The sequence below is a fragment of the Gadus chalcogrammus genome, chromosome 2, assembly GCF_026213295.1.
Source record: "Gadus chalcogrammus isolate NIFS_2021 chromosome 2, NIFS_Gcha_1.0, whole genome shotgun sequence".
NCBI lineage: Eukaryota > Metazoa > Chordata > Actinopteri > Gadiformes > Gadidae > Gadus > Gadus chalcogrammus.
In genome coordinates, this window is record NC_079413.1 from 5,766,915 (window position 1) to 5,784,144 (window position 17,230).

At 46.4% G+C, this 17,230-nt stretch overlaps 3 protein-coding genes across 14 annotated transcripts in view; 1 reads left to right on the forward strand and 2 right to left on the reverse strand.

Moving 5' to 3' along the window:
* The window catches only part of fn3krp (fructosamine 3 kinase related protein), a 3,897-nt gene extending 2,138 nt beyond the window's left edge, over nt 1-1,759 (reverse strand). Inside the window, exons 1-5 of one of the 3 annotated variants that reach the window (XM_056576806.1) lie at nt 1,377-1,757; nt 1,153-1,304; nt 952-1,043; nt 490-572; nt 54-176 (exon numbers count right to left, since the gene is read on the reverse strand). In XM_056576806.1, the coding sequence (XP_056432781.1) occupies nt 54-176; nt 490-572; nt 952-1,043; nt 1,153-1,304; nt 1,377-1,571 (645 nt within the window). In that variant the 5' untranslated portion in view covers nt 1,572-1,757. Of the gene's footprint in view, nt 1-53; nt 177-489; nt 573-951; nt 1,044-1,152; nt 1,305-1,376 lie in introns of all 3 variants that reach the window. The other 2 variants (XM_056576814.1, XM_056576822.1) reach the window with 2 other exon arrangements.
* A 61-nt stretch (nt 1,760-1,820) lies between these two features.
* On the forward strand, nt 1,821-4,357 carry arl16 (ADP-ribosylation factor-like 16). Of its 2 annotated transcripts, XM_056576857.1 has the most exons (5): nt 1,821-2,028; nt 2,165-2,223; nt 2,330-2,446; nt 2,569-2,684; nt 2,867-4,355. In XM_056576857.1, the coding sequence occupies exons 1-5, from the start codon at nt 1,968-1,970 to the stop codon at nt 3,030-3,032; spliced, it is 519 nt and encodes a 172-aa protein (XP_056432832.1). In that variant the 5' UTR covers nt 1,821-1,967; the 3' UTR covers nt 3,033-4,355. The 2 variants fall into 2 exon arrangements, with proteins under 2 accessions (XP_056432832.1, XP_056432842.1); XM_056576867.1 differs by having other exon boundaries at nt 1,830-2,223; nt 2,867-4,357.
* epn3a (epsin 3a) lies at nt 2,897-16,982 on the reverse strand. 9 transcript variants are annotated; one of them, XM_056576698.1, is made up of 11 exons: nt 16,694-16,982; nt 13,839-14,646; nt 10,294-10,412; nt 8,190-8,267; nt 7,506-7,592; nt 6,675-6,758; nt 6,329-6,458; nt 5,871-6,035; nt 5,594-5,656; nt 5,261-5,500; nt 2,897-5,154 (listed from the first exon to the last, which is right to left on the reverse strand). In XM_056576698.1, the coding sequence occupies exons 2-11, from the start codon at nt 14,434-14,436 to the stop codon at nt 4,856-4,858; spliced, it is 1,863 nt and encodes a 620-aa protein (XP_056432673.1). In that variant the 5' UTR covers nt 14,437-14,646; nt 16,694-16,982; the 3' UTR covers nt 2,897-4,855. The 9 variants fall into 9 exon arrangements, with proteins under 9 accessions (XP_056432673.1, XP_056432657.1, XP_056432668.1 ...); XM_056576682.1 differs by having other exon boundaries at nt 5,871-6,032; nt 7,506-7,649; XM_056576693.1 differs by having other exon boundaries at nt 5,261-5,497; nt 5,594-5,653; nt 7,506-7,649.
* Between the last annotated feature and the right edge of the window lie 248 nt (nt 16,983-17,230).

Sequence of the window (17,230 nt, forward strand, 5' to 3'; positions counted from 1 at the left end):
ACAGCTCAATAATTAATTCAAAAAATACGTTAAGAAAAATTATGAACGTATACTTGTAGATGGGACCATAGTTCCCTTGCTTCTCTGTCACCACAAGACTTTTCCACCATGTTTAGTTGATGCTGTAGTCTGTGTCTGGAGTAGAACGTCACCCAGTCATCCTGCCACTCGTTTTCCTGCAAAATAATCACCTGATAAGTGTTGTCTCCCTGCAGATGAGATATAAGATATAACATTTATGGGACACAGCTAAACGATGATGATTCACGTTGTCACTATGAGTTACATTAGGACATAATTATGTGAAAATGGCCCATTATGTCTGCACTCTGAGAAAAATTGGTTTATTTTGGATTCCGAGCAACCGCATCGTGCATCACTTGCAGGCGGACCTATGCTCTGCCATCAAAGGTGACCTCGGCCGAATCTGGGAGCCAGGAAACAGCCCAATTTGTCTTTGTGAACAGGGTCCTCTTTACCATAATTTACCTGTGGAAGGTAACCACAGCAAGTAGCGACATGGAACCCATATTTTTCGACGAGAGGCATTTCAGAAAGCCCTGCTCCTTTTCCTGGGAACAACCAGAGAGACTAATTAATAATCTATATAGGACAGCTAGATAACAAAAGTCTAAAAAAGAACATTCTAAATGCAGCAGCAGAGCAAGCCTGCTGTTCAACCAGCCAAAGCAGTGACACTTAAATAATTTCCCTCCGCCAGCTCACTAAAGCCGTGGCACCAGTTAGAGTCCTTGATGTTGACCTTCAGGGTAGTCACAGCAGCACCTATTAGCCCTTGGCTCAAAGTTTACCTTTGCAGTCCACTCATGCAGTCGTTATGTTGTCCAAAACTACAATTTAACCTGAGCCCACACTCATGTGTATGTTGTTTTTAGGATCTGCTGAAGGCTTCTAAATAAAATCCTAAAAATAAAATTCATTAGTAATTACCTACGGTTTGTTGTTCTCTCATTTGCTTATCCAGACTTCTCTTGTTGTGAAGGTGCAGATTTGCCAATTTCTCTCCAAGCTGTGTGGAGTACCTTTTGGACAGACAGCAGTGTGTACATTGAGACCAAAATCCAATTAATAAAAGAATGTTACATTGATTCTTCAATGTATGATGCAATACGTTCACAACATGCCTCTCACTTTGTCAAACCTTTCATGTCCAGGTGTTCCATGACAAACGCAGATCCCCCTGTGTCCAGCTCAATGACTTTCACAGGCTTCGGGACTTTAATGGTTTCTGTTTGTAAAATAGCATCCAGACTTGCCATTTCCCCATCAAACATCCGTTTCGCCTTGATAAAAAAAAAAAGACAGTTAGCATAAGTTAATTAGATAGCAGAAGTACAATAGCATTCGACTTTTACCTTTATTGTGATAGCATTTGTGCATGTGATGCATACAAAAACAAAATTAAGAACCTGACTCTTGTGATTTATCTTCACAAAAACTCTGCCATTATCAGTATCATAACTCTGGCCTTCGCTGATACAGCCCCCTCCAGAGTATCCAGTATACTTCAGCATTGAGGTTCCAAGCTCCTTCTTCAACATGGCCTCCATGGCAAGTCGAATATAAATACTGATCGGCTGGATAGATATTCCACGTTTCTGTCCTATCACTGATGAAAACCTAAAAAGTTCCTCTCGAATAGAATATCTATGAGGATATTTCAACTTATCCTCAGTAAATATGATGGGCCTACATTCGTCACAGTTATTTTTATTCCGGTTTAGCTTTGGTCAACAGAAGTAACCAATTAGAAGTAGCATTTGAGTGATTGACGTAAATCTTACCCTATCACAGCTTGAGCGTAAAATCACGTGGATATGGATATTACCACGGCAACAGACGAGGCTGTTTATCGTGTGCGCCATGGATGTATGCTATCACATTAGCATGACTGTTATTCTGAATCCCATTGCAAATTAAAGCACTTATTGGGGGGGAATGTGGAAATGTGTCTGCTTCTTGGAGCGACTGGTGTTGGAAAAACGCTGCTGGTGAAACGTCTCCAAAATATCCTTTAATTGGTCAGTCTTACGGTATAACAAGCGAACTACATAATGTGCGTGACTCGTTTGTGTACATTTCCGACCCGTCTACCCCAACGTTAGGTCAGGTCTTGTTGTTATTCCTAACCCGTTACATCTACAGCTCACTTTACGCGATGGATCGAGTGAAATGGGAGAACCACCCGTTACTCTGCCGACTGTGAGTAATTCAGCCGTGATGTTTTTCTTGACGTCTTTTACTTGACACATGGGGAGTCACGGCATTTGTCGTCCTGTTGTATCTGTCATCCTGTATCTCGCCACAGGTCGGCACCAATCTCACAGATTTGACGCTGAAGAGAAAAAAGGTTACAGTGAGAGAGCTGGGAGGCTGCATGGGCCCCATCTGGTCCAGTTACTTCACTGACTGCTCCAGTGTTATAGTTATGTTTCCTTCTACTTTGCTTCTTTTTGGAAAATTATTACCAAATTGACAGTTACCTATCTGAGGTTAAAAAAAAGTAAGAAGATTAATTGACAGGAATTGTTGTGCCTTGTCCTGTAGTTCATGGTGGACTCCGCCAACATATTCCAGATATCAGCATCCTGTATCCAGCTGTTGTCGGTTCTTTCGGCGGAGCCTCTACATGCTGCCTCCGTACTGGTTATTTTCAACAAAAGGTGACCATGCCACCATGTGCATGAACACTACATGTAACAGATTGACCATCATCACTATAATAAAAATAAATAAAGTTTAGAACTGATGTCAATATTGAAATATCAAATATATGCCTTTGTAACCTGATGGATGTTAAAGTTGACGTGTTCCTTTTATTCCCCCCCCCCCCCACCCCCCCCAGGGACTTGCCTTGTACTATGAGTCTAGTCGAAATGAAGTCACTGTTCAGAATGGATGACATCATTGCATCTGCCCCTCAGCCCGTAACGACACTGGAAGTCAGCGCCCGCTCTGGCCAAGGACTGAAAGAGGTGCTCAGCTGGCTGGACTCAAACACATCAAAATGACCTCATCAGGCATTATTTAAATCCATCATAATTGACAAACACCTTTTATGGAGACAGGAAGTGATGTAACTGGTGCTCGTTCTTCCAGAGGAATTGATCAACACCCCCACAAAGAATAATTTCGCACATTGACACACAAGAAATGACAGATAAAAATGAGATTATTCCTCACATATTGTTTTTGTTCAAATGGGAGGCTGTGCAGAAATGATCAATTGTGAAACAGAAAATGAACAATATGATGATACTCTTTTCTGTATTAAGCATTCATTCATACATACATACCATTTTTTTGTGTATCAGAAACAAATGATTAGATTATTTATTTTTTCATATTGTTAAACAGCTCTTTATCTGTTCAAAGATAACTTAAGTAGTCTTTAAATCATAACTGTTGTTTAATGTGTATAATACTTTACATTGTTCTTTGTTATAAATAACTGAGCTATCGATGCTGAGCTGTATTTTGAGCTTTACTGCCTAAGATATATAACACATTTGAACAATATAATACATTTGCCGACATGGGATTTATTAATAATGGTAGTAAAGGGAGGTGGAGTTAAGAATCGAGTTAAGGTTACGCAATTGAATACGATAAGCTCCTTTCTGTATGATTGTTACTAGTTTATTACATTCATTTTTCGTATATAATTTTGTCCATTTTGTCGGTTTTGTTGATATGAATGCTACCCCTCAGCCTAATGCATACCAAAAACAATAATGTGTACTAGTGTAAAATAATAATTAATATTCTATTATCTATAAAGTACCTAGCTGATTCCTATATCTAAACTAAAGTTTAGCAAAACTGATGACTGTGAAATCAACGTTTCAATAAAATGTGTTGAAGGGGACTGATAAAGTCGCTGAAGCTGTCTCCACCAGGGGGCGTAATGTACTTGGCACAACCAAAACATGGCGCTGAGTGCAAAATGAAGCAAACATGATGAACAAATAAGAAGCAGCAAAATAAAACAACGACTAATTACAAGGTGGTAATCATACCCTTATATTTGATATCAATTGTTGTCAAGGAATGAACAGTGAGTCATCACATTAAAACGGTCCTTTCCCAAATTCCATCCCATTGTGTGAATCCATGGTAACTCACTCTCGTATTAAGATTTACCAAAAGCATCTTGACCAACACCAGCTCCATCGAAGTTAATGTTGAAATTAAAGTACATAAACGACAAACTGTGTGTTACTAGCTGGTTGCGATGGCAGGTGCTGTAACATTCACCCATCTTCTAATATCTTCCCTGACCAAGGCTCAAGAAACGTTAAAGCAGCTCTCCTTTGTTTTCAATTCAAATGATGCACAATGAAATCAAAGCAGGCATATCTGGCAGATGAACAGTGCTGGATAGTACTGCAACCATCATACAATACAGTGAACTGAGCTCGTATGTCAATTGCCAAGTTCCACCAACATTTCACAAAGTTGTGATTCAGTGTAGGTTTCTACGTAATATACATAATGTACATTAGTATTAGTATTCATGTTCTAATATGATTTTTTTTAAAACACTGATTTATCTGTCAGTCAAGAGTAATCTCCCCTTGGTTTATCAAGAGAAGAAACAACCTTAACCAAATAGATTATACTAAAAGGCAAGGGACTTAAGAGTTATATTATTATACTGAAGATATTGGCAAAGAGGAAACAAAAGGGTTCACAAGGGTAACTATTTTCCTTTTTGAGAGCTGGGAAACCCAGCACAGCCTTTGGGCATTCAGAGTCGGTGTTTTTTCCGAGATCAAAAACGTTATCCTTCTTTTAGGACTTGTTGTTGTGGTGACGGTCGGTCGGTTGGTCCTCATAGAAAAGGGTTTTGACTGTGCTGCTCTGACTGTGACCCCAGAACGCTGGCGGATAAGAGGGGCAGCAGGGGCTGGGGGAGGGCCCCTGCAATATCCAGGGCCCCAGCCTGGCTGGGATGGGTTAGAGAGGTGGGGAGGCTGGCCGCCTGGTGGCTCGCAGGCAGGGGCAAAGAGGCGCTGTAGGGGAGTGAGCTGGCGAAGGGCACGGGAGAGTTGGAACTCGAACCCATTTGGTTCAGAGTTAGTTTGGGCTGTTCCGCTTGGAAGGGATTGTTGGGTGAAGGGGAACTCACACCTAGGTAAAAGAAACAAAAACAGGCAACAACGTTTTCATTGGATCAAGATTACGAGGCACTCTTCAGGGTTAGGGATCAACGCTTGGCTATTATGGAACCACCTACTGGATAGAAAGGGGTTCATGGCTTTGGCCGGGGGGTTGGCAGGGATGAGGGCGTCCAGGTTGACCAAGGAGGCTGCAGTGGGACCCAGGAAAGCCTCGGGGGTTCGACAGTTTCTAGGACTCGGAGCCGCCAGGCTCTCCTCCAGGCGGGACAGGTCAAACAGCTCGGGACTGCCCCCCCCTCGTCCGTTCATGTTCATCTGGCCTCCGTCCATGGCCTCATCGAACAGATCGCCATCTACTGAGGGACACAGAGACAGAGTTGAGGGAAACTTCATTAAGTTTCTTCCCCTTCCGGAAATGTGAAACCACGGCGGAGCCAAGTCTTCCCTACCTGAAGGGCTCCAGGCTCGGGGAGAAGGGGCCTTGGCTATAGCAGGATCTGCTGTTCTCTCTGCTGGCATAGAAAAGGAAGGCAGAGGCAGCCACAAATCAACCAAAAGGCCAATCTACTTCCCAAATTGTAATTAGCGCGGTTTATTATCTAGGCACAGCCAAATTCTTCTTTTATTGAGAAACAAGATTCAGATTCAAGATTACGTAATTAATCCTGGCAGGAAACTGTAAGAGTGCTGTGTCTTAAAAACGGGTCGCATGGCAACACTTCTGACCTGTGTGAGCTGGGGAGGTCCATGCTTGGCCCGGGGTATTTAGGTTGGAGGCGTTCCTTGGGCTATCCCAGTGGTCGGCAGGGGACTGGCTTCGTTCCCAGGGCGGGGCGGGGCTGCTGGAGGCAGGGGGTGCCAGCCAGGGGGCCTCTACCCTTGCGCTGTCTTCAAGAAACACCAAAAAAATGGGGTTTATTTACACTGGATCGCATCTACTCTTCCATTGTGTTCATATCCGCATACCATTTTTTCTTCGGTTACAATGTGAGGCAGTTCAGAGTACTTTTTCCATTGCATGTGTGTTTTTTTTAATTTGTGGGGGCAGAGCAGCTAAAACAAGAAGGCCTAGTGGGAGTATCGATGTCAATGGGAATATCTAGTTATCTAGTGGGGGGAGAGCATTGTGTTGCTAGGGTAAAGTCAATAGGGGTCAGACATGGCTCCGCTAACGCGCGGCTCACCCAGTGAGTCCCAGGGGTCTCTACCGGTCAGGCGGGCGGCCCCCTGGGGCTGAACGTCCCCCCAGGGATTGGTGCTATGGGACACATCTGGCGGCACGGCGAAAACATCCACAAGATCCATGAAGGCAGTCTAGACACAAGAACACAAAAACGTTATTTTTTTTTAAAGATTTGTTTAGACTCATGATACTTTTATGATGGGCTTTTATGAGTATGGCTATAGTACGGATTTTGAAATGCGCTGTGGATCACGTCATAAGTCTCTAATGGCTCATGGGAAAAGCAAATAAACACAAAATAGCTTTGATTGATTCTGGTGAAAGAGGGTAGAGTCGGCGCCTCTTACCCCGCCTTTGGATTCCATTTCCCGCTTGCTCTCCTCGAGAGCTTTCTGGAGCAATGACTCGTCTCCCTGGCGACTGCGCTTCTCCTAATGGGAAATCAGACACATGGATGGCGGTTAGTATGATGGGGGGCTACAGGCTAAGTCACACATTGTCCTATCCATATTTATGAATCAGTGGAAGCTCAGTCACCGATTTAAATAACTAAATAACACAATATAGTACTGCATGTGTCGTGAAAAGCTGTGTTCGGGGTTCTCCCTGGCCGAAGGGTCGAAAGAACAAACCAATCACAGAGGCTTTCTATTTATGTTTACTATTCTCGTTATACATTTTACACACAATTAACTGCTGAAATGACCTGACATAATTAGCGGGTCTGAGTTTCATTAAGGCTGACTACTTCTGTTTGCTGTATCTCTACTGTTTTCGTTACACATTGTAGTTCCACAATCATAGCTTCCCACACTCTCACTTTTGTCATCTTTTGAAATACTCTGTAATATTGCTATGTAATCAGAACACATGGCTTGTTGAGAAGATCCCTTTAATGACCATGATGTCATTGGTTACGTTGAGATAACTCATTCGATGAATCAGCATTTAAAGCACGGAACACGAAAAATGAGTAAATGAAGTCCATTCACATACACATACATGTATGCGTGATAAGAGACCATTGTTACTTTTTCATTTGAAGTGCTCGGGACGTCCCGCGGGCTCACTCAGAGTCTCCTATCTATCTGATACGTCGGTCCATCAAAGGGCTTCACAAGGAGAAGGGGGAAAAGGAGAAAGAGGGCGGAGCCCATAAGAGGAGCCTTAGGGTTTACCTGCTGGTGCACCTCCTTGCTCAGGTTCAGGGCGATCTGGAGCTGTGTGTCATCGTCCATATCCCCAGCAGGGGGCCGGGGGGCCGGCTGTGTGGAGGGTATTGATCGGCGCGGAAGAGGATTGCCATCAGTCAAGTCAATTGACTAAGAGAAATACAATAAGCGCTTTCAAATTTGCATACAGGCATTGTATAGCATTGCATGCGGGCAGTTCTACAGGTGTTTTTTCACCCAAACAATCAAGAAATGAGGTGTGGGGGTTTAATGCACCGCAACCACACACAAGGGCTCAGAAGAGTTTCTGAGGCTGGAGCTTCAGAGTAACTCAGCAACAACAACAACAACAACAACAACAACAACAACAGAAGAATGGGTGCATTATTGGTTAGTGGTAGAACGGGCTCTCATCCAATGGGTATCAAATGGGCCCGGGTTAAATGAAACAATGCTGTCGAAACGACGAAGGCGGGCCAGAGATGGTGACACCTGGAGAAGAGTGACGTTAGTAGCACATGCCCCGGGGTTTCTGTGAGGGAAGCGGCGACGGACACCTCCAGAGTTTTAGTAGCATGGATGGGAGGCCACGTGGGAATGGCAGGGCAGAGTGATGGAGGCAAGGCAAGTGAGAGAGGGGGGGGGATGAATGGAGGTGGGGTGGTGCTCCTTCGGCCGGAGCATCAGTACCTTCTTGGCCTCCTCCTTGCTGAGGCTCATAGCGATCTGTAGCTGCGTCTGCTCGTCGATATCCACTGGAGGGGGGGGCTGGGGAGGCAAAGTTTGGGCGGAAGGAAGGAGCAGAGGTTTCTTTTTAATGGGGAATACGCCTACGCCTGCAACAACTATTTTAGGAAGAGGAGGAGGAGGAGGGGTTAAAAGGCGTTCATCGGGGGTTGAAATGTTACCAGTGGATCAGTGTCAGGCTAGTCCGAGCTGCCTTGCGTTGATTACAGAGCCATTAAATGCCTGTATCGATTGCATAATGGTTCCTATGCAGAGAGCAGGGCGAGAAGGTTCAGCAGGGAGGACGCAACATGCCCTGCCCTTCCCATGAAGGGCAGGGCATCGAGGGTGCGGTGGGGACCAGGTCCCGGCAGGGGAGTGGATCAATGCGCCACATCCTGTCTGGTCTCCTGCACGTCCACCAGCCAGTGCACTTCACGGCATCGCCCGATCGCTGACGGCTCAGCTCTCTTAAGCATCAGGCACGTTTCGAGAGAAAGAATCTCACCCTTTTTGTTTCTAAAAAGGTTCTGGGAAACGCAGGCCTTGGTAGAGGACTGGATTATCACCTGTGATTATGATCATGATGTACAGAGGATAGTGTGGGAGCATCTGGTGGGAGGTGGCTGGGTTTACAGCATTCTTACGCAGTGTGCAGTGCTGAGTCAGGAGTCTGTGTTTTCTTCCAGGCGTATGTACTGAAGGATCAAAGGGCTGGGTGTGTGTGCGTGCGTGTGTGTGTGTGTGTGTGTCTGTGTGTGTGTGTGTGTGTGTGCGTATGTGTGTGTGTGTGTGTGCGTGTGTGTGTGTGTCTGTGTGTGCGTGCGTGCGTGCGTGTGTGTGTGCGACAAAGTGCCTGCTTGTGGGTATGCAAATAGGTGTGTGCAAATGGAGGGGAGTATGAATACATGCAGGTCAGAGTTTCCTCATAGCATGTGCCTGCGTGTCGCGTCATGGTAACTGTAATGCGGCATGGGTGTCTCTGTGTGTAAATGTATGTGTGTGTGTGTGTATGTCTATGCCGGAGTGTCTGTATGAGAGTGACTAGGGCCCCTTTTACACAGAGTTCCTGCGATATGACTGCAAAGAAGATCAGTCATTTTGCTGGCTTTGCATTATTTGGTGTGTGATATCCTACAGCACGCTATCAGCTTGCTGTAAGGTTATCTGCTAACAAGCCGGTTTGTTCTTCAGAGATGTATAACCCCCCCGGTGGTGGGTTTCACACGTAAAGGCTTAGTTATGGATCCACGTCGACGCAACGCAATGGCCCCCCTCAGACGCTTTGACGCAGTCGTGACCCTGTTTTGGTTCTGCGTCGGTTTTAGTGAGCGGACCAATCACAGCCCTCGCTGCAGCGTCGCCTCGACGCATGGTAAAAATTGTTTGGGAGGCGCACGTCAGGCCCTCGCGGTGGACGCAAGGGGGGTCCGCAAGGAAATAATGGGTCCTTAAACCCCCTTGCGTTGCGTCGACGGGGAACAATAATCAGACATTAACGCCAACCCCCCCTCGTCCCGTTGCGACCCCCCCCCCTTTCTACACAGACATTGATGCGGCTCTGTCACTGCCTTCCCTGGCGGCCAGAAGGCCTAAAAGCAATGCCCCCCGTTACCGGGACTGTATGTTTTATACGGAAGGCGAGGCGGAATAACGGCTCAACATTCCCACCGTGAACCGGCTGTGTTAAAGGGGCGTATGCGTGTGTGTTTGTGTATGTGTGTGAGAGTGAGAGAGTGAGTGTGAGCGTGAGTGTGTGGGTGTGGGTGTGGGTGTGTGTGTTTGTGCATGTGTATGTGTGTATGTGAGTGTGAGTGTGAGTGTGAGAGTAAGTGTGTGTGTGTGTTTGTGTTTGTGTATGTGTATGTGTATATGTGAGTGTGAGTGTGTGGGTGTGTGTGTTTGTGTATGTGTATATGTGAGTGTGAGTGTGAGAGTGAGAGTGAGTGTGAGTGTGTGGGTGCGTGTGTGGGTGTGGGTGTTTGTGAATGTGCGGTCGTTTGTGTGTGCGTGAGTGTCAGCGTGCTTGAGCGTGCGTGCGTGTCTTTTTATCCCAGCGAGAGGTTACCTTCTCGCTTTCCTCGCGGCTCATGGCCAGGGCCAGCTGCAGCTGGAGCTCCTCCTCCCCGCTGGTCTGTGGCCGGGCCTGCTCCATGTCTGTGGTCAGGCGGGGCGAGGAAGAGGAGGCTGGGGGGGGGGGGGGGGGACAGAGGAAGGGCTGGTTCAAAACACGAGGACGTCTCCGCCAGAATCATTTGGGAGTGTATCGACACATCACACATTAGAAAATGACGACCACAACAACGACGACGGCGAACGGTCGGGGGCCCTTGTTGTTGTGGCTTTTGGGACGGGTGTTGTGTGAGAGGGTTCAGATGGGAATAGACAAGGGCCGACGCTGGGCGTGCATGTTAATTCGCCGCTCCATTGCCTGTTGTTTCAGAGCCTCCGCTGGCATCGCTTGCCACGGCCTCCCTGACTCAGCCGACACTGGGAACAATGCTGTGTCTGTTCGCACAGTCGGTGTGGTAAAGTAGGAGGGGAGAGGTACAGGGGATGTGAGAGGGGCATGGGGGGGGGGGGGGGGGGAGGTTGGTCACTGGGGCCCCCCGTGTTATTACCCCAACTCTTGCGGAGGGGGGCTCAAGGACACAAAAGTTCAAAAATCCAGGTTTTACTGAGGGGAAGTGGGTCGTGAGGGCGGTTGCCAGTCTAGATGGCAGGGCCTGGATCTGGGCCAGTCGGGCTAAAGGGAGACGCCAAGGCACACGTCGGCCCGGTTGGATCCTGAACCCAATTACTTCTGCTGAATTTCCTCCCACTCTAGCTGGAATGCTCAATCCTGACCTCCACCTTCCCTGTTCTGTAAGCCCCCCGACCGACCGACTCTCTGTCCAACCTAAACACCCCCTACCCTCAGTCCCGACCTCAGCACCCCAGCCAACATCCATCCATCCATCCCAACCTCAACACCACCCAACAGTCTGTCCCGACCTCAACACCACCCAACAGTCTGTCCCGACCTCAACACCACCCAACAGTCTGTCCCGACCTCAACACCACCCAACAGTCTGTCCCGACCTCAACACCACCCAACAGTCTGTCCCGACCTCAACACCACCCAACAGTCTGTCCCGACCTCAACACCACCCAACAGTCTGTCCCCACCTCAACACCACCCAACAGTCTGTCCCGACCTCAACACCACCCAACAGTCTGTCCCGACCTCAACACCACCCAACAGTCTGTCCCGACCTCAACACCACCCAACAGTCTGTCCCAACCTCAACACCACCCAACAGTCTGTCCCGACCTCAACACCACCCAACAGTCTGTCCCGACCTCAACACCAGCCAACAGTCTGTCCCGACCTCAACACCACCCAACAGTCTGTCCCGACCTCAACACCACCCAACAGTCTGTCCAGACCTCAACACCACCCAACAGTCTGTCCCGACCTCAACACCACCCAACAGTCTGTCCCGACCTCAACACACCAGCCAACATCCATCCATCCATCCATCCCAGCGTCAACACCACCCAAACACCACCCAAACTCTATTCCAGCCAACCTCAACACCATCTAACCTCAACCTAGGGTTGCTCCATTATGGAAAAAAATAATAATCACGATTATTTTGGTCAATATTGAACGATTATTTTTTAGTATGATGTATTGTAGTATTGATGTATTTATTCAGCATGTCTCTCCCAAAAAACACTTGGTAACTGAGAACTTTGAAATTTCGCCTTAAAAGAAATACAATAAATGGTCAAAAAGAACATGTTCAAATCTAAAATAATGTACAGATATGTATCCAGCTGTTCTAGCACTTTATATAAAACATTTAAGAAATCGAAAAAACTAGATTATATTAGTTTTGTGATCGTTTGAGGCTAAAATCGAAACCGCGGTCATAATTCAATTAATCGCCCAGCCCTACCGTCCTCAACCCCACCCTAATCTGTCCCAACCTCAGCATCCAGCCAACCTCTTATGCATCGGACCATCCGTAAAACCATCCTAGCATTCACCCCCTACCTCTACCCCATCCGACTTGTAACCCATCTGACTAGCTAATCAGCCATTCCACTATTCATCTACAACCCCTATCCCACCATCCTTCTAATGTCCACCACCTGACAGATGGGCTGAAGTATCTAATGATGTCATTGCGGGTCGCTCTTTAAAGTCTCCGCCATCGCCACCAGTACCGCTAAGTGGTATTGTGCGGCGCTGCAGAAAACGTGTTATGTAAATATTAGCCCACATACATGCATACACACACGCAGAACACACACTAGCACCTGTTAGATCCAACCCAACTGCAGCAACAGAATATTTCTGTCACTGCCATTAGTTCCTATTAAAGTGAAGCCATTTCTGCTATGTGGACCTGTTTGGAAGCCTGCCAATCAAGATAATGAGAGCTTTCAATCATGAGCAGTATTTGCCTAAATGTGCCTTCGAGCATATACATTAATGTATGTTACCTTGCCCTTTTAACTTCCATTAGATTAATTATGTTTCAGTCAGCATTTTTTTAGTAGTAATACTCTAGGATCAACACAGGAAATAGGTTATTAGAAGGGGATTATTCGATTATTATTATATTAGGTTTAGTGTCAATTTGGGTAGGCAATTTGGAGAAAGCCGCCTTAATAAGCTATCTTTTGAAAGTATCCAACCGGTGGTGTTGGTTTGATATATACAAAAGATGTGAACATTAGGAATGTAGTCAAATCAGAAGTCTTACAATTCGTCCCCGTTCAACCGTAGTGACACAGTTCTAAAACTGCATTTCTGCTATTTTCTGTTTACTAGTAAACATGGTAAATCCCCCAAAAGCTTCATCTGCGCGGATATCACTAGCCACACCAAAACACAGAATAGTATGTTTGTATTGTAACGTTATACTTTTTTTGGTTTTGTTTGTGTTGAAGGGGGTTATTAAGATCTCATATTAGCAGCACACCCTAGCAGTTACTTTTTGCGAGCCACTACACATGGCTACTAGGCCTGGTTACACATGCTTTGTAGAAAATGTAACAGGGCCTCCCCTTCATTGTTTTTCCAGTTTAGCTGACATGGCTATGACCAGGGGAATGGAGAGTGCTGATGGCTGCCGATTACGATGGCAAAATGACTGAAATTGAACAAACTCTTTGAATAAAGAAACTACAAACACTGTACAACACAAGTAACACAAGTAACCAAGTAAATATTATAAATGGGTTTATGAGTTAAAGGTAAACCAATTTATAATGACAGATTTATAATAACCCATTTATAATAGGTTTACCCTTGGGTTGAGGTTATGTGTTCCGGCAAATATTCAACCGGCAATATTGTGGTGCACAAGGACGATGATGACAAGTCAGCTCCTCAGCAAATGATTGACCAAGGTGTACATCTCAACGAATCACAACGACACTTACTTACTTAATTCCAACAATTAAGATGGAGCAAGGGTAAGTGGTTCCTTAACCTGACAGAGGTATTACGGCCTTAAGCAAGCTAGCTATGGAAGCAACTGCATGAATGTTGGCTGTCCAAGATCACATCTAGGTAAAAACCTGACGTATAGCACACCCTGAATCGCTTTGACTCACAGTGGAAGGAGGACGGGGAACCTCTAGACCGGCTGAACTCCTCCGCGTGCCCCGCTCCCATGCCGGGATGGCTGGTGCGTCGGCCGGGGTACGGCGGCGGCATGGAGGAGGAGCCCAGGGCGGCCGCGCCCTTGGCCATCCTCTCCTTGGTCTTGAGGGCCTGGCTCCTCTCCTGCTTGAGCTTCTCCTCGTCCCTGATGAGGGTCACCAGCTGCTTGGCCTTCTCCCGCACGTTGACGCCTTGGTCACGGCCGTCCCTGTCCGTGAACTGGAAGTCCCGCAGGGTCTGGACGGTGAAAATGTTCTCGCGGCACTGCTGGGCCACGCGCTCCGAGCCCGTCTTGATCAGGTAGTCCAGCAGCGTGAGGGCTTTGTAGACGTGGCGCCAGTTCTTCCCGTGGTCGTTGAGCCGCTTCCATATCATGCCCATGACCTCGGTGAAGGCGACCACGTTGAAGGTGAGGTCGGCGATCTCGGACATGAGCGAGCTGGGCGGTCCCCAGGGGTCGTTGGAAGTGGCCTCTCGTACCTTGATCTCGGCCTCCGAGTAGTTGTTGACCATGTTCTTCACCTGCCGGCGGAGCGAGGAGGTCTGCATGGTGGCGTGTCGGTGGCGTCGGTCTGTTCCAACTTTTAAAAAAAAGAAGCAGGCTGAGGCACCGGGATACAGAAGGCCGAAGTGCCCGGTCGTTCAACGGGAGAAGGGGAATAAAAGTGTACTTGGATGATCAGCCCTCCAGTCCGCTAGAGGAACGTAATGCAGTTGCCCTCTTCTGGAGTCGTTTTAGTGCAGTTCACGGGCAGGGTCCTGTTGGAAACAGGAAAGGAATTCACAACTTAGACTTGAGCTTATCGCGGTCTGTGAGCAAACTGAACTCTGATCAACAAATAGTACTGCTGCGTTTTCACCGCTCACTGACTACACTAAATGGTGCTACAGTCTCACTTCTCCCTGACCCATGAGTTGAACATTCTGCACATTCTGGATCTCCAATTAGGTTAAGCCGCTCACATATTCATTCATCGACTCCATTTTTTATTACCAAAGGTTTGCCAATCGCAAAACAACATGTGTATGTTACACAGGGTTAGTTATTTCAGTTATTTCAACATACTTTTCTTTCTTACTGAAGCGCAAAATGTGTTATTCAGAATCAAGGTGTTTTGGAATTGCAGGCAGGCGTACAAGAGGGAAACTGTTGATTTTTCTTTAAGTGTTATCACAAAAGGGAGCCACCCATCCCATTTTGACCTGGTTACGTCATAACGGCAGCAGGAAGACATAAAAGCACTTGCAGGAATTCACAAAAGTCCCAAGTGAGAGCCCGGTTTACCTCAAACGCACCCATGCTTTATATACTGTTACAACTGAATACCAACGCGGTTCATGGATTATTAAAATTGAATTCCTTCAATCCAAACATTTCACATGTGAATAAAATATTCCTGAAATGAATGAAAACATAGATGACAAGCCAATAAAAGCTTGCGGTTGGTTTTCTGTCTGATAAAACCGGGAACTGACTGCAAGATATGACTTGTGGTATGAGTGACTTGTTCCAGGACGTAGAATCCCTGACAGAAAACCTGTTATCTTCTTTCTTATCATTTGTAGCTTAGTGCCAGACCTTGGCAAGGACAGCATGGGATCTGAAGTTTGTAGGGAGGGGCCTTCAAATTTGTCAAAACAATTGTCATTGTTTCCGTTTCATTTTCTATTGGGGAAATAGAAATTAGGTCCCAAACAGGAATAGTTTACATTTCTATTTTACATATCTGACATATTCTGCACACTTCACACACTATGCTGCATTACAGCCAGCAAAGGTATCTGCTATCTCTTATGATATCAGCTGGCATTCTGTGCTGTAATATTATCTACAGTTACTGTGTAGGCTGAAGCAGAAGTTGCTGATAAAATAGGCTGCTAGGCTGACCAGCTCTCCTTCTCAAATGTCAACTCATTCAAAGCCAGTTCGAAAGTGAGAACTCTACATTAGTCTACGGGTGGTTTTGCAAATAAAAAAGATCACTGGAATTCCCCTGATGGACAAACTATCGGACTTCTAATATCAACTCAGCAGATGTGAGCTGGGGAAATAAAGAAAGAGTAGTCCTTTGCCTAATAAAAAACAAAAATAAACATGTAACATAACAGTCTGCCCCAGGAGAGATTCCTTGCCAATGGCTGCGGCCATTATTGTAGCGCCCACACTTAGGGCTATCAATTATTAAGTGTGCGGATAAAGCTGTAGCCTATGCTTTTGCGACGTCTACTGCTTCCTCACTTTGCCTAAAAGCACACTAGCCTACATTCTTTAAGAAACAGTAGACGGTGCATGGCGCCCTGACGAGGCCTATATAGCCTCAAACAAATACAAATAAGCCAACAACAATGACAACAATGTGATCATGACCTTTATTTCAACCCATGTTGTTTTATCTGGCACTTATTGCCAAAGTGCTCACTGTAGGTTGACTACAGCAACAATAGTTAAACGGTTCTCTTTTTGGGTATGCAGGTTATCGTGGGAATGTTTAAATCAACTGGATGTTGTAATAATACACCACCATTGATGAACATGTATGACCGTGTCCCGTGGATGTAGCCCCTGTCCCAAGTAGCCCCTGTCCCATGGATGTATTGTAGCCCCTGTCCCAGCTCGCTCATAGCCTACCCATTGCGTCAGATGATGATCGCAGAGGTGAGCGAGCCATGAGCGGTACAAAAGCGTATATCCGTGACTCAGCTGTTTTTATTTGTTATTGTCCTAAGGACAAGTTCAAACGTAAGTATGGCCGAACAATCGAATTGGAAGCAGAATCACCAAAAAAGTATTTCCGATTTGCCTTACCTTTAGCATTGCGTCTCGACGCTTTCCCAACTAGGGAACACTGTCGGTGGAAGAAACGCCTCCTTTCCACATCCTTCGCGGCTTTCGGTCAAAAATGACTATAAATTGTGTAGTCAGATCGTGTAGGAAAAACGGCGAACGAGTACCCAAGTATAACAAACTTTACTATATGAACGCACGGTATCTTATTCTTTCTTAGCGAGCGCAATGTATCAAACTTTGAAGTCTGATCCCATAAAAAAATAACACTGGCGCCGGAGTTGCAGAGAGAGGCACTGCCCTTCCCCCCCCTCCCCCTTCCTCCTCACCCTCACCGCCCCCCAATCCACACAGTGGAAATGGGACGGGGGGAGGCGGGGGGTAGAGAGGGAGGGAGACGAGGGATGGCCGGGTGCTCGATGCAGAGTCAGATTTAACCCCTTCGTTCTAGATTTTAAAGCAGGTGTGTTGAAGGGAAATAGTTTTACTGGTGAAGATGAGATAGGCCGGTGTGAAGATACGTAGACACATGTTATTGGTGCGGCTACTTCCTGTAGG